Here is a 15,376-nt window from a genome sequence, read left to right as displayed (position 1 = left end):
GCACTGAGCAGGGTTGTATGAGAAGGGAACATAATGTGTGACCTTCAGCCTCTGTATTTAAACCATGGGTGGGATTAGTGGGGAGCAAACTATGCCCCTCAGTGTTCAGAACCTATTACTTAATGCTCCTGCTTCCAAGGACACTTGAGACTATTGCTTAACATTTGTCAGGACCCGCTGAGAACTGACCCGTGTGACAATCTGAGTCGGAATATTGAATGAGTTGCCAGAACTCTCAAATCACATGGTACAACTAAATGCATAATTTCTGCTAAGAGTCCTTCCTCAGATTCCTGATTTTGGCCCTTGGGGCTAAAATTATAAGTCTTTTTAGAGTAAACCTAATATTAGAAAATGTATCATCATGTTTTCCTTTCTGATAATTACCATTGTTGCTTCCATTAATTCTAGCTAGGTATCATCATGGTAGTCAAACATTGACAGAAAACCCAGCCACTGGTGTGAGTAGGTCCTCAAGAGCCACCAGCACAGCCATCACAGACCCCAGAGCTCTGCTGCAGGCCTATATCGATAGTCACCCTGTGGTCATCTTCAGTAAATCCACATGCAAGCACTGTACTGAGGTAAGACTTCAACCTGGAGGGATGGTGGGAAAAAACCTTGAATTGTAGAAATTTGAGCAACTGCTGATCTTGGGTATAAACAATTGGATGCCACTTTAGGAAGGGGTATGTGTAGGTGTAACTTGTTTCAGAGTCATTGTAGAGTGTTGATTTGAGACCAAAATATTACTTGAGTAATCATTTTTTGAGCTTTTGCAACACACTAGATTTTTTCCAGGTTGTCAAGGTCAGGAAAGATTAAGGTGGGGAGTTATCAAACCAGTTGATTTTAAGCATGTCTTGTAGGGAATATTTCATAGGCAGTTGTTATATATGGTGCTCCTAAACTTTGATAGTTACCTCTTTATGCTTTAGTCGATTACTGGGAAGATGATTTAGCAAAGAATAAGCTGTGCTTCTGATGTGGTTCTTAATTTGACCAGAGAAAAGGTCAGGGATCATAGCTAGAGGGAGGAGCGGCTCACTGGACTGCGAACCACAAGGTTATGATATGGAGTCAGGAGTAGAGATGCAATGAGGTTGGAGATACAATTCCTGTCACCATGACAGACAAGGAAGAAATGAGCTTAAAAAAAAAGATCTAAGATAGCCCATGCTAAATTTTAAATCACTAGTACAGAAAGTGTTAGATAGTTTGGAATTGGGCAGGATATTAGAAATATAACTGCTGTAATTCTTAGCTTAGCTTAGTTAACTAGCTCTGGTGATCTTATCTGCTTTGGGGAAAACACTCCCCCTTTCATTTAATGAAGGGGTTGGGTAGTTGATGGTTGATCCTTTTAGTTCTGAAATTATATGGTTGTCTAATCTTTTCTGTTACCAAAATAATGGTTAAGAGCCTAGAATCTGAAGTCAGAGTTTGGATTCTAGCTATGTGACTTATTAGCCATGTGACCTTAGTGAAATGACTTACCTGTTGTGCCTCAGTTTCCCTATCTGTAAAATGTGAACAATAATAGTACCTAGCTCACAAATTTGTTTTGATGGTTAAATAAATTAGTATTTAAAAGTCCATAGAGCATACCTGTTGTTGTTGTTGGTAAGTGCCACTGAGTCCGTCCCGACTCATAGTAACCCTGTTTAGAGTTTCTGAGGAGTGACTGGTGGGAGCAGTCCAGTGCTTATCCTGCAGCACCACACCAGCAGTCCAGAGCATAGTAAATGCTGACTTAAAACCTTGGATGGTGATACTCCATTAGCACTAACGCTGGGTTAAATGACAATCCAAGCTGACTTTATTCCAAGTAAAATTAATCCTACCAGTGGTTACTTTGTCTAGTCTAACCTCTCCCTCCAAAGCTCCATAAATAGTGACACTATAGGATAAGCACTGGACTGCAAGTCGGCACTTCAAACCCACCAGCTGCTCCTCAGGAACACTATTTCAGGGTAGCTATGAGTGGGAACTTACTCAACAACACTTAACAACAACAAAATGGTAGAAGGAACACTTGAGGTCAGAAGATCTGGGTTCTAATTCTAGAAATCTATAGTTGTAAGCATTAAAAGAAAGAGAATAATGCCATCTCATTTACTATAAAGGAGCCCTGGTAGCATAGTGGATTATGAGCTGCAAGGTCAGCAGTTCAAATCTACCAGTTGCTCCATGGGAGAAAGATGAGGCTTTCTGTGACCATAAAGATTTACAGCCTGGGAAACTCTGTCCAGGGTCGCTATGAGTCGGAATTGACTGGGTGGCTTGCCACCAGCACTGCCACCATTATCTACTTACTATACTTGTTTAAACATACAGCTTTATTATGAGGACCAAATGAGTTCAGGTCTTTGCAAAAGCACTTGGGAATCTGCAGTGTACTAGTTTATTAATAATAGCTGCCATTAGAGCATCGGCTATGTGCCAGAACTCTTCTTATGTTCTTAAACATTATTAAAGAATTGGAAAATTCCAATTTGGACCCCAGTTCTGTTAGAAAAATAAAAGGGGGGCTTGTCTAGTGACCAGGCTTGCTACTACTAGTTAGATTCTCCACGTGCACCCCACAATTTCAGGCTTCTTCAACCAGTAAGTGTGCTCATCCCATAAACTCTTCCTTAGTCTCCAGATCATGCCTACCCTGTAAAGACAAACCTTGTCCCTGCTGCACTTTAAAAATGTATTTTACTAAATCTACTCTAGGAATGAAGAACTTTTCCTATAAAACTTGTGTTAGTTATTTGCAAACTTATTTTATTTAAATGTGTAGTTACTCAGACAATTTCAGTGCCATCTGAATAATCCTGGGTATACCAGTTTCTAAACAAGCATCCTCTGGTTGTATGTGGGCAAATGCCAATTTCTTAGTTTATATATTTCTGATTATATAAATGGTTCTCAGATTTGTGACATTTAGTATGAAGATTAATTTTCAATGTTTTTATTAAAAAAAATTTTTAATTGCTTTCATGTTTAGGTGTTTCTCCTAGTAAAAATAGTGAATTACTGCTATAGGGGTACAATTTATATACTTGACTGTCCACTTTATTATTATTATTACCTTGAAATAGAAATTCCCCAAACATTTTCCATTCCCTTTTGATTTTATCATCTCATTGACCAATTGTGATGTGAATAAACCAGAATAGAGAAACTTCCTTTTTTCATTTGTGCTGGCTCTGTTATTAGTATATATTTCTCTCTGGGGTAAAAAGTGTCATTTGCATTCATTCAAGTTGAGAAATGCTCACAAGGAAATTATTATAAAGTTAGTGCCCTATGTGTTGCATAACAGGCTATCATGTGTGCTTTGAGTAACTCCTATTGTGAAAAGTGGGTTTTAAAGGACAATGATAAACCCTCCCTACCATTTGGGAAATGTGGTCATTGTTACCTAAAATAGTTCAGTTGAAGATCAGAAGTATGTAGTCGGAGTCAGCGAACAATGTCTCATTAAGGTCTATCTTTTCCTTGACATGGAGGCCCACTGCCATTCCTCAATAGTGGGTTTATTTTACAGACAAAGTTTACCATCGTCTCCTTTAATCACTAAGACTACTCTTAAAACTGGCACTTGAATAAACCTGATATTTATTTGAATAAATCTGGTATTTGATATGGATCTTTAATCTTGTACTTTGGAATAGTGCTTACTTACGTTTAGTCAGAGTTAAACAATAACCTCCCCTCAAAAAAGGAGTTTCTTGAAATCAGATCATGTTTACTCTAGGGAAACTGAAGAGTTTATTTTCTACATTTCACTTATTATCAAGTTTCACTAATTACTGTCAGAAGCTTGTTTGCTTCTAGTGTTTCCTTCTCTAAGCCTGGAAAACTTGTTTACGTTTGTAACAAACTACAAATGGTATATTTCTAAGTGGCTAAGAAAGTCTTAAGAATGTGATTTTATGTGTGTATGAACTTTCTAGTTTTCTTTTTAAAAGTGAGTTTTGGAATATGAATTGGCTTTTGTCCAGGTGGTTTCCCAGTTATAGCTTTCTTGGAACTTTCCTTAATGTCCCTATAGACTTCCTTGTCATTCTTCAGAAGGATTTTTATCTCCTTAAATGTGTATTGCCAGGGGCTCTGAATTCACACTGAGACTTCGGTGGCTGGTCAGAGGGGTCTAAGAGGAAGATTACTGAAATGGTATATTATGAAGAAATTAGTTCTTTCATTCTTAAAAAAATATTGTATTGGCAGAACTAGATCGTACCCAGCTATCAGTACCAACTGCCCTGAATCACATTAAAATTCCTGGATAGAATGGGAGAAAAATGTTGAAAAAAACTCAAAATCAGAAAAAACCATGAGGCTTACTGATCAGATAGAGACTGATGGACCCCTGAGACCATGGCCCATAGTGGAATTGAACTCACTCGCATGGCTCAGTTTTCAGCTAGACAATAAGCAGGTCTGTATGGGGAACACAAGTCCTGGTGTGGTGCTGTAGGAGAAGCACCGGACTGCAAGGTCATTTTGAACCACAGGCCAGCTGTTCAAACACACTAGCCGCTCCTTGGAAACCCTATACAAGATGGCTATGAGTTGGAACTGACTCAACAGCACTTAACAATAACAAAAACAACATACGTGGTATTCAATATAAAGTCTGTTTTAGCAATCATTTGGATGTTATCTGGTAGTATAAATTTGGTGAAAGTAACTTTTCTCCTTGAACAAAAAAAATTTGTGTTTTTTTAAACTAGTATAGTTTGTATAATCTTGAGCATATGATTTTATAATTACTTGAAGGTTGCTTTGCAAAATTAATTAGTCACTTGACTATTGTAAAATGTCCTAGGGTCATCTCATAATGCTCTGTAAACATTAAGTGTTCCAGTGCCTTTTTTGAAAAATCATGGTTAATATTAAACTCATTTGTAATGTAGCAGACTGAGTCACCAAACATAAAATATATTTTATGATGCCGTATAGGTGAATCATTGTCAATAGATTCAATTCAATAGACTAGAATCAAGAAACTTCAAACACCCTTTTAAATATCATTACCATCTGCAAGGAGAATCTTGTGGGTTATATAAAATGAACTGGAAAGTTTTCAAAGGAGAGGGCAGGTTGAGGAGGAAAGTAATAAGACTGGATAAGAGACTTTTTTGCTGTTAATGATAACCTTTCTTTGACATTCTCCCCCGGTGGTTTTTTAACTTCTAGGTAAAGAAGTTATTTAAATCCATGTGTGTTCCTTATTTTCTGCTCGAACTTGATCAAGCAGGTAAGATCCTGTTTAATGTGTAAATTAATCTGTCTGTACATTTTATTTGATCTCTTCTATATGGTTTTTATTTTTCTTTCTTGAAGTTTTATTGTTTAGTGAGCTCTTAGTACTCAATTCCTTTTTTTGGCTCAATTAGACAGGAGAATCTCCTGGGACTAATCATATTTACCTTTAGCCTTTGCCTAGTTTATAGACCTAGCAAGACTCAGAGTCCCCTGTTGTTTAAATAGTTCTTCCCATTCACTTTGGGTCTAGTTACAGGGACAATATTTACTGACTTTAGATTAACCTGATTATTTTTGCAAATTTCTACCTTCTCTGGCAAGTAATACCAGAGGATTGGAATTTAATACAAATTGAGCTGCATTCAGAATTTGGGTAGGAACACACTAAGACTAGTAAGGTGAATGAACAGTGATGTGTGGCTGGAAATTCCAGTGAAAGGTTGTTTTCCAGAGAAAAGCAAAGTCTCTTTCTAGACCCAGGCGCTTTGTTTATGGATCAGAAAATCCCAAGGACTCATCAGTCAAGCTTGATTAAGACTCTAACCAAGTATGCAATGCCATCATTTCTAGAAGGAAAAGTGGGTCCCTTGAGATCAGACACAAGGGTTGATCTTAAACAGAATCCTGGGCATTTACAGAGTGTGAGGCCAATATCCAAATAAATGAAACAGTAGAGAGGGGATTCAGTCAGAAAGAAAAAGATATGTGGCAGCTGGAATATATGGGTAACTAGGATGTAAAGTACAGGCCTGGGTCAGGAAGCAGATCTTTGTGGGACAAGATTTCCTAACACAGATGGTGGTGGTTATGTGCTGTCAAGTTGGTTCCGACTCATAGCGACCTGGTATAGGGTTTCCGAGGCTATAAATCTTTATGGGAGCAGAAAGCCTCATCTTTCTCCCATGGAACAGCTGGTAGTTTCGAACTGCTGACCTTGAGGTTAGCAGCCCGATTCGTAACCACTATGCTACCTAATGCAGAGGGAGCCAGATAATCACTCACATTGATTAAGTACCTACTGTTTGGTAGGGAGTATGCTGAATTCCATTGAGTTATGGTGTTGAAGGAGAATATTGAAAGTGTCATGGGCTGCCAAAAGAACCAATAGATCTGATTTGGAAGAAGTGCAACCAGAGTGCTCCTTAGAGGCCAAGATGGTCAAACTTCATCTCTCATACTTTGGATATACTGTCAGGAGGGACCAGTCGCTGGAGGATATCATGTTTGGTAAGGTGGAAGGTCAGAGAAAAAGAAGAAGACCCCCAATGAGATGGATAGGCCAGGTGGCAGCATCAGTGGACTCAAGTGTGGCAACAGTAGTGAGGTTGGCCCAGGATCGGGTAGTGTTTCATTCTGCTGTGCATAGGGTTGCTATGGGTCAGTACTGACTCAATGGCACTTAACAACAACGACAATGCTGTATTCAATAATCCTCACAGAACTATACAAGGGAGGTAGAATTCCCTTTTTACAGATAAGGAAATTGAGGCCCAGAGAAGTTAAGTAACTTACCTAAGGTCATTTAAAGGAACCCTGGTAACACAGTGGGTTGAATTGGGGTGTCAACCAAAAGGTTCATGGTTTAAACCCACCAGCTGCCCTTATAGGAGAAAGATGTGGCAGTCTGCTTCCATAAAGACTTACAGTCTTGGAAATCCTATGGAGCAGTTCTACTCTGTTCTATAGCATTGCTGCGAGTCAGAATTGACTTACTGACAGTGAGATTAGGTGGTGGTGATGGTTATGTGCTGTGGAGTTGGTTCTGACTCATAGTGACCTTGTATAGGGTTTCTGAGGCTGTAAGTCTTTGTGGGAGCAGAAAGCCTTATCTTTCTCCCATGTAACAACTGGTAGTTTAGAACTGCTGACCCTGAGGTTAGCAGCCTGATTCATAACCACTCTGCTACCAGAGCTCCTGAGACTAAGTGGGAACTTCATTTAAGTAGTAGATCTATATTTTGGACACTGGTGTTGTTGTTAAGTGCCGTCAAGTCGATTCTCACTCGTAGCATTTCCGAGGAGTATCTGGTAAGCTTGAACCGCTGACCTTGTGGTTCAAACCAATGTTGCAGTCCAACGCATTAACCCACAGAACCACATCAAGACTAATTCCAAAATCTATGTATTTTTCCAATATTCCATAAGTTTGTCTCTCATGGTATGGCTTTCTGTTCTTTCCAGGAAGGCTCTTGCCTCATAAATACTCCATAACACATGAAAGGAAATCTAACAATTGAAATGTCATTTGTGCCAAAAGTAGCCTTTAAGAAATATAAGTATTTTGGAGAGAGCTGTCATTTTCAACTTGGTATGAATTAGGAGGGGGAAAAAGACAACAAAAATAAGTGAACCAAACTAAAATAATACAAAGCAAATGCACGTGACCTTTAAGGATGAGAAAATGAGGGGGAGGTAACATTGGAAGAGGATGAAAAGGATAGGGGTACCAAGTACTGGGGGAGCTTGTGTTGGAAGGCAAAGAGCTAGACAGAGGTGCTAATAGGTGGGTGGGTGGTCATTACAGGCAAGTTTTAAATACTTTAAAAATTTGACTCCTGTCTTCAAACACTAATTAGACAGGAAGCTCCTTCCTGTTTCTGTGGAAGTAGTTCCAGGTCTATAAATCATAGCTAGGAACTCCCACTCATCTGTTGCTGAAGTCTTGCCTAAGAACACTTCTGTGTGTGAGATGAGACAGGTTTGTCTAGCATCAGCTCTGCAGTGGAAGGATGGAGAGCCTCTTGCTAGGTGAGGCACCTGTTGAACCTTTGTGTCCTGACTCCATCACACATGAGAAGTTGTCTTCTTTCCCATGCTTTCTCCTAGCCTGGGACTTGGGCAGCTTGCCCAAATAGACCTGAATTTATAGTGTAACTCAGCCATTTCTCAAGTCTGGTCTGCAGACGCCTAGAGGTGCCTGAGACTTTTTGAAGGGTCCTCAAGGCCAAACTATTTTCATAACAATATTAAGACTTTATTTGCCCTCACAGAGTAGCCATGCAGGAAAGATATATAATCTGGTCCATGTCTTCAAGGAGCTTGTAATTATAGACCTGGAACTGCTGATGTGGTTCTTAACTACTGGTTTCATGAAGGAGCAGCTTTCTTTTTATCTGCTTCTGCTTGGCTCTGTGAAGAAGCCTCCATAGAAGAAAGAGAGTCAGGAATAGGAAGAGGATATGGCATGTGTGCCAAAGTGCCTCCATAAACAACTACTTCCTTTGCCATGAAACCAGAAGAACTAGCTACCATTACTGAGCATTTTGACCTGAGATTCTGTAGAAGAATATGGACTGAAAGAGGGAAAGTGGAATAGAATTTCAAATGCTCATGGAGTTCCAGGCTTCCTGAATGCTGGATGAACCCCTAAAAATATTGTCTTGAGATCATCTTTAACTTTAAATAAAAAATATCATCTGCTGTCTTCTTTAAACCAAATAATAGTGTGACTTAATTAGTAAAACATGTCTGCCTACACTGGGTTCTTTTAAAGAACTCTGTATGGATGGGATCAAATTGACTATTGTCAAGCAATTTGAAAGATTAGATAGTGAAGATGAGTCTAGGGGGCAGTGAGTTTATGTTAACAAGGTAGGAAACAACTTGAAAAAAGAGGGAGAGAATGGTATATAACTTGAATGCAATCCGTATCACTGAATTGTGGATTGTTGAATTGATATATGTTCTGCTGCGCAGATTTTAAACAATGAAAAAGAACCCTCCGTAGGCATGACTCTTGTACTAGTCTTGACTACTTTATCTTCCCAGTGCCTGGATCATGGTAGGCACTAAAGGAATCAGATGGTGCAATTGGTCAGTAAAGAGATCAGGTACAGAATCAGGTGGTTGTCTTTATTCATTGAGCATATTTAATGAGTGCTGCTGTGTCCAGGCACTGAACTAGGTGGGGAGCTCATGCTCTTATGGAGTTGGACTGACTTTTCTCCAGCAAATTTTCTTGATCTCCCTTTTGAGTTGAGGGCCTGGGTCAGTCAGTGGCATGTGCTGCCTAACCAAAGTGGTAATGGGAAGACTGCCAATGATGTTACCACTACCAACTTCTCTGAAAGGGATCACATTAGAAGGTGCTGAACAGAGTGGGCAACAATGTGGAACAAAACTCAAAATCATAAAAAAAGACCAGGCTTACTAGTCGCATGACGACTAGTGGAACCCTGAGATTATGACCCTTGGTCATCCTTCAGGTCTGGAACTGATCACAACCCTGTGGCTCAATTTTCAGCTAAGCAGTAGTTAGGTCTATAGGGAAGACAGCAAGGCTAGTGAGGATACACACCATTCAAGATCAAAGGGCAGCATTTACCTAAGGACAAAATTCAGAAAGGTGGGGAAAAGGAGGAGGAATGGAAACAAGAGATACAGGGAGGACGTGGGACAAGTGACATTACACTGAGGGGGATCACTAAAATGAAGCGGAGGGTAGGGTTTGTTGAATGTAAAACTGATGATCTGCTCTGTAAACCTTCACTCAAGTCACAACACAAAGTTGAAAAAAAAAGCCTACTAGTGAGTTCCTGTGTTTTCGATGCCAGGGAGCCTCCCCACAAACTGACAAGTCCTCAGTTGGACTTTATTTTGATCCTGTCTGTAAGAGGTTATGTGTGGTGCTGTAGGATAAGCTCTGGACTGCTAACCACAAGGTCGGCAGTCCAAACCTACCAGCAACCCCTTGGAAGCCCTATACAGAGTTGCTGTGAGTCAGAGCCAACTCGATGGTACTTAACAACAACAACAATATGAAGTTATTAGTTGAGAACAACTGTTGAGGTCAACTTGGACCTACCAAGATTGGTGCTTGGGGGAGAGCTCCACATCAGGAAGGCAAAACCTCAGTGTCTGTGTGAGGGCAGTGGAAGTCGCCCTATATACTTGCCTTCCGGTGTCAGAGGCCTGTGCACCTGATATGGCTCCTAGTTCGTCTTCAGAGTACCATCAGTGAGGCAGGTGGTGATGTCACACTCTTAAGATGAGGAAACAAAGTGTGGAAGAGCATTGATACATAGGATGGATGGATGGTCCCTCCCCCTGCTTCCTCCAGCTACCTCCTCAGAACCTTTCATGACTCACTCTACCTGCCTTACATATGATGCTCATGCTATTGGCCTCTGTACCAGACAATGACTTCTCTGATAGGTGTTCCTGGCTGTGGCAGTGACTCTTTCAACCAGAGGTTATGCAACCTGCTACCTAGCAGCTGCTCTTCAGCTATCTCTGTGCAAATCTGCTGCAAAAGATCTCTTTAAAGTGTCACAAAGCAAAGATGTCACTTTGAAGACTAAGATGCACTTGACCATGGTGTTTTCAATCACTGTATTGTCCTTGTTGTCTAGCATGTGAAAGCTAGACAATGAATAAGAAGGCGTGATGAAGAATTGATACATTTGAATTGTGGTGTTGGTGAAGAATATTAAATATGCCATGGACTGCCAGAAGAACAAACAAATTTGTCCTGGAAGAAGTATAGGCAGAATGCTTCTTAGAAGCAAGTATGGAGAGACTTCATCTCACTTACTTTGGACATGTTATCAGTAGGGATCAGTCCCTGGAGAAGGACATCATGCTTGGTAAAGTAGAGAGTCAATGAGAAAGAGGAAGACCCTCAAAGAGATGGGCTTACAGTAGGTTTGAACCTATGGCTGCAACAATAGGTTCAAACAACAACAAAACTACACAGTGTTTCCTTCCATAGTACATAAAGTCATTGAGTCAGAACAGATTCAATGGCACCTAACAACAACAACAGGATGGATAAGATGAAAAACAAAGAATAATAACAAAACAATGGGAAAACAAATATTGGTGAAGTATGGAAAAAGTGGAGCCCTCATCCATTGCTGGTAGGAATGCAAAATGCTAGTTACTATGTGAGCAGTATGGCACTTCCTTAAAATACTAAAACTGGAACCATCATACGATCATCTTATGTGCCATATTCCACTTTTAAGTATGTACTCAAAAGTCTTGAAAGCAGAGACACAAAAAGAGACTTGTACACCCTTATTCACTGCAACATTCATTGGCTATTCGCAATAGCCAGAAGGTATAAACAACCTAATCATGCATCAGCAGATGCTGAACAGAATAACAGACATTTAAATTTTCATGAATTCTAGACTTTCTGGATCCATGGAAGGTGGATGAATCCCTGAAACTCTTGCCCTGAGATAATCTTTAAATCTTAAGCCAAAAATACCCTCTAAGTCTTTTTAAAACTAAATAGTAGTTTTGCTTAACTAGCTAAAAAATGCCTGTCTATAGAGCTTTGTGCTCTTTTAAGAACTATCAATACAGGGTCAAATTGACAACAGCAACTCAAAGATTAGATAGGAACCTAGGAGACAGTCAGTTATGTTAGTGAGGGAGGAACAACTTAGAAAGGGAGGGAGAATGGTTGTAATGGTAGGAAAGCTGATGATTATTTAAGAAGATGACTCACATATACAAAAAGATTTCTCTTAAAGAAGTAGAAAATATGTTTTTGTATCATGCAGACCTGGGTTCAAATTCATGCTCTACCATTTATCAACAGCATTATTTTAATCAAGTGAGAAAGTGTTATTTCTCCTGTTGAGTTGTTAGGATTAAATAGGATATTTGTAATGCCTCTAACAAAGTGTTTAATTAATTTGTGTATCTAGATATATAAAAGGATAGATTTAGATTAAGCTTTTCATAAGGCGAGATACACCTCTTTTTAACTTTTTACAGTAAATTGAGTAAAGCTTTGCAGACAAGATCATCGGTTTTACATTTGAGAAATTAGACACTTAGTTTCATCTCAATGATTGCAATCCACTCCATGCAACAGCAGTTACCCAGCTTCCTACCGGTGGTTCTTGTTACCATTCCACCCACCTTCCCATCCTTTCTCAACTTTGTTCTTAGCTAAATGTTGCCCTTCTGATTTTGAATGATTGACCATTCGGTGGTGAGCATACCTTACTAGTGCAGTTGTCTCCTCTACATTTCTATCTACTGCTTGGCTGGAAATTGGGCCACGAGGGTGAGTTCTTTTCCAGACCTGAATAGCAGTTGAGGGCCATAGTCTCAAATTCCCACAGTGTCTTTCTGACCAGTAAGCCCAGTCTTTTTTTATTATTTTGAATCTTGTTCCACATTTTTTCCCACTCTATCTGGGACCTTCTAATGTGATCCTTTCAGAGCAGTTGGTAGTGGTGGTTGGGTACCGTCTAGATCTTCTGGTCTAAGAGTCATGGTGACTGATGTTCACCTGCTCCATTGGTCCATTGGACTAGTTGATTCCACGCATCTTCAATTTTCATCACTCTTCTTTCTTCCACACATGGAGAGACCAATAGGCACTTTAGATGGCCATTCATTAGCTTTTAAGATCCCAGACACTACTCGCCAAAGTAGGATGTATTTGTGGATTGTCTTTGTGGATCAAGATACATGTGTTTTTTTTGTTTGTTTGTTTTTGCGGGGGGGTGGGGGTTGATGTTTGCTTCTGCTTTATTAACTATGTAAAGGCTTTTTTAAAAAATTTTTTTATTGTGAATTGAGTGATAGTTTACATGGGAGAACATCAGCTTTGCATTCATCTTATGATACATGTGTTGTTAATGACCACGTAAAAACTCCAGTCAATTGTTTTTTTCTTCCTTTTTTTATTTTACTATTTTAACAAATATTTGAGAGCTTGCTGTTATACATAAGTGATATGAGTCCTGCCTTCTAAGGGCTCATGATCTATTGTGACTCATTAGTCATAGTCACTGCAGGTAGGAGACTCTCTGCTCCTCTGAGCCTTTGTTTCTTCACCTATTAAAAAAGGGATCTAATGAGAATGTATATGAAATGCCTAGCACAGTTGCTGACACATCATCAGTGCTTAGTATTAGCTGTCAGTTCATATTATTCCATCATTAAAAATGATTCATATAGAGTTTTTTATATTGTATGGGAGAAATGTCTATAACATAATGTTTAATGAGGAAAGCACAAAGTTTAAAATAGCTTTTGTAGCATGGCAAAAATAAGAAGCATCAACCATACCTACCATGACACACTCTAATCCACTGGGTTCAGTAATTCATTGCAGTGGCTACACAGAACTCAAAGACAAAGACAATACTCATAGTTATGGGTTTATTAGGGGAGTTAACAGGTTACAATACAGGATCAGAAAATTCTCAGGGCACAATTGTTCTAGTCAGCTTCTGATAAATACCCACAGGACCCACCACGCCACCAAATGCCTCAGCCTGAAGCTTGGCTCTAGTTCCATGGGTCAGCAAACCTAGTTCCCCCACTTAAGTGCCTGGAGGCACCCACTCTACAAGCAAGCTTGCTGCCTAGAGTCACTTAGCTTTACTTTCTCTGTGGGCTGAGAAGTCTACTGCTCTGGTTCTTGGTTTTGCTGCTCCTCCAGTCCTCCAGTGTCACGGCTTTACTGTCCCTGGGTTGAGGAGGTCCAGTGCACACTGATCGTGGAGTCCAAAGGGCATGCTCTACTCCTGGTCCTTCTTCTTTGATGATAGTGAGAATCCCCTCCTGCTTCTGAGACAGCTCATGTTTTACCCATGTGAGACTTTCAATGTTTTACAATTACAGTGAACTCTGTTGAATCCACAGCTGAATCAGGTCATCCTAGCACTATCTTCTCCCACCTTCTCTTACCCAGACCCAGCAGGGCAAAAATATTTGATAGGAAGTACGAACTCTGGATAGAAGAGACCTTAAGTGATTCACTATGTTGCTGTTGTTGTGAAGTGCTGTTGAGTCGGTTCCAACCCATAGCGACCCTGTACAAGGTTTCCGAGGAGCAGCTGGTGAACTTGAACCACTGACCTTGCAGTTCAGCTTTGCAGCCTGGCACATTAACCCACAGTGCCACTCCAGAACTCCTATAATTCACTATACCACAAGCATAATCACATCTCGCTTTAAAAAGCATAGCAAAAGAACTGGAAATAAATACATTAAAGTATTAATAATTCAAATATTTGTGCATCTGTCATGCTAGTGTGATAAACACTGTGGAAATATGTGAATAAGATTTTGCCTTTCCAAGTAGAAAGTATTAAATAGGCGAGACAGTTCAGTGTGGATTGAAGTGGAGGGAAAAATCCAGGAAACTGCTCAGATTTCTGTATCATTCATTGAGATAGGACACAGGATATAGATAAGGGAAGATGATGAATTTGGTCTGGACGTATTAAGAATGTCCAATATCGATATATAGGCTGATGATGTATATAGGTCAGGATGAACTGATGATACAAATTTGGGAGGCTCCTGGTGTGGCGCTGTGGGTTAATGCACTGTACTGCAGTATCAGTTTGAACCACAAGGTGGGCTGTTCAAGCTCGCCAGCCACTCCTTGGAAACCCCATACAGGATCACTATGGGTCGGAACTGACTTGATGGCACTTGACAACAATGTATTAGTGTCTACAGCCATACCACCCCAAATGTGCCCAATTTCATACGATACCTGAGGCTAAGTAGGGTTGTTCCTGGTAAGTAAATGGATGGGAGACCACCTGGGATCATGGGTGCTGTAGTCTTTTTGAGTCCTAGTGTGACACTGGATTGCTAACCACCACTTATCTATTAGTTTGTTGCACTGTGGTGGCTTGCATGTTGCTGGGATGCTGGAAGCTAAGCCACCAATATTTTGAATGCCAGCAGGGTCACCCATGGTGGACAGGTTTCAGCTGAGCTTCCAGACTAAGATAGACTAGGAAGGAGAGACAGACTATTTCTGAATGTTTAGCCATTGAAAACCTTATGAATAGCAGTGAAACACAGTCAGATAGCACCAGGATATTGAATATTGAAATGTGATGATTAGCAACAGAATATTGTCAGATATAAATAATGCTGGAGGATGAACCCCTCAGATTGGAAGGCACTCAAAATATGACTGGAGAAGAGTTGCCTCCTCAAATTAGCATGGACTGCGATGAAGGAAATGAGGAAAGCTTTCAGGATCTTCATTTGTTGATGGTACAGAACTCAAAATGAGGAGAAACAGCTGTAAGCATCCATTAATAATCAGAATATGGAATGTATGAAGAATGAATATTGGAAAATTTGAAAACTGAAATGGAACGCATAAACATCAATA

The 15,376-nt window shown here is 39.9% G+C and overlaps 1 protein-coding gene across 1 annotated transcript in view; it reads left to right on the top strand.

The window, feature by feature from the left end:
* The first annotated feature begins 487 nt into the window (after positions 1–487).
* TXNRD1 (thioredoxin reductase 1) overlaps positions 488–15,376 on the top strand; it is a 104,946-nt gene continuing 90,057 nt past the window's right edge. Inside the window, exons 1-2 of the mRNA XM_006871081.1 lie at positions 488–584; positions 5,194–5,254. Coding sequence (XP_006871143.1) covers positions 5,215–5,254 — 40 coding nt within the window. The 5' untranslated portion in view covers positions 488–584; positions 5,194–5,214. The remainder of the gene's footprint in view (positions 585–5,193; positions 5,255–15,376) is intronic.

The sequence above is a fragment of the Chrysochloris asiatica genome, unplaced genomic scaffold (genome assembly GCF_000296735.1).
Source record: "Chrysochloris asiatica unplaced genomic scaffold, ChrAsi1.0 scaffold00160, whole genome shotgun sequence".
NCBI lineage: Eukaryota > Metazoa > Chordata > Mammalia > Afrosoricida > Chrysochloridae > Chrysochloris > Chrysochloris asiatica.
The sequence above is the reverse complement of the archived record's forward strand: the minus strand, read 5'-3'. Positions and strand labels throughout refer to the sequence as shown.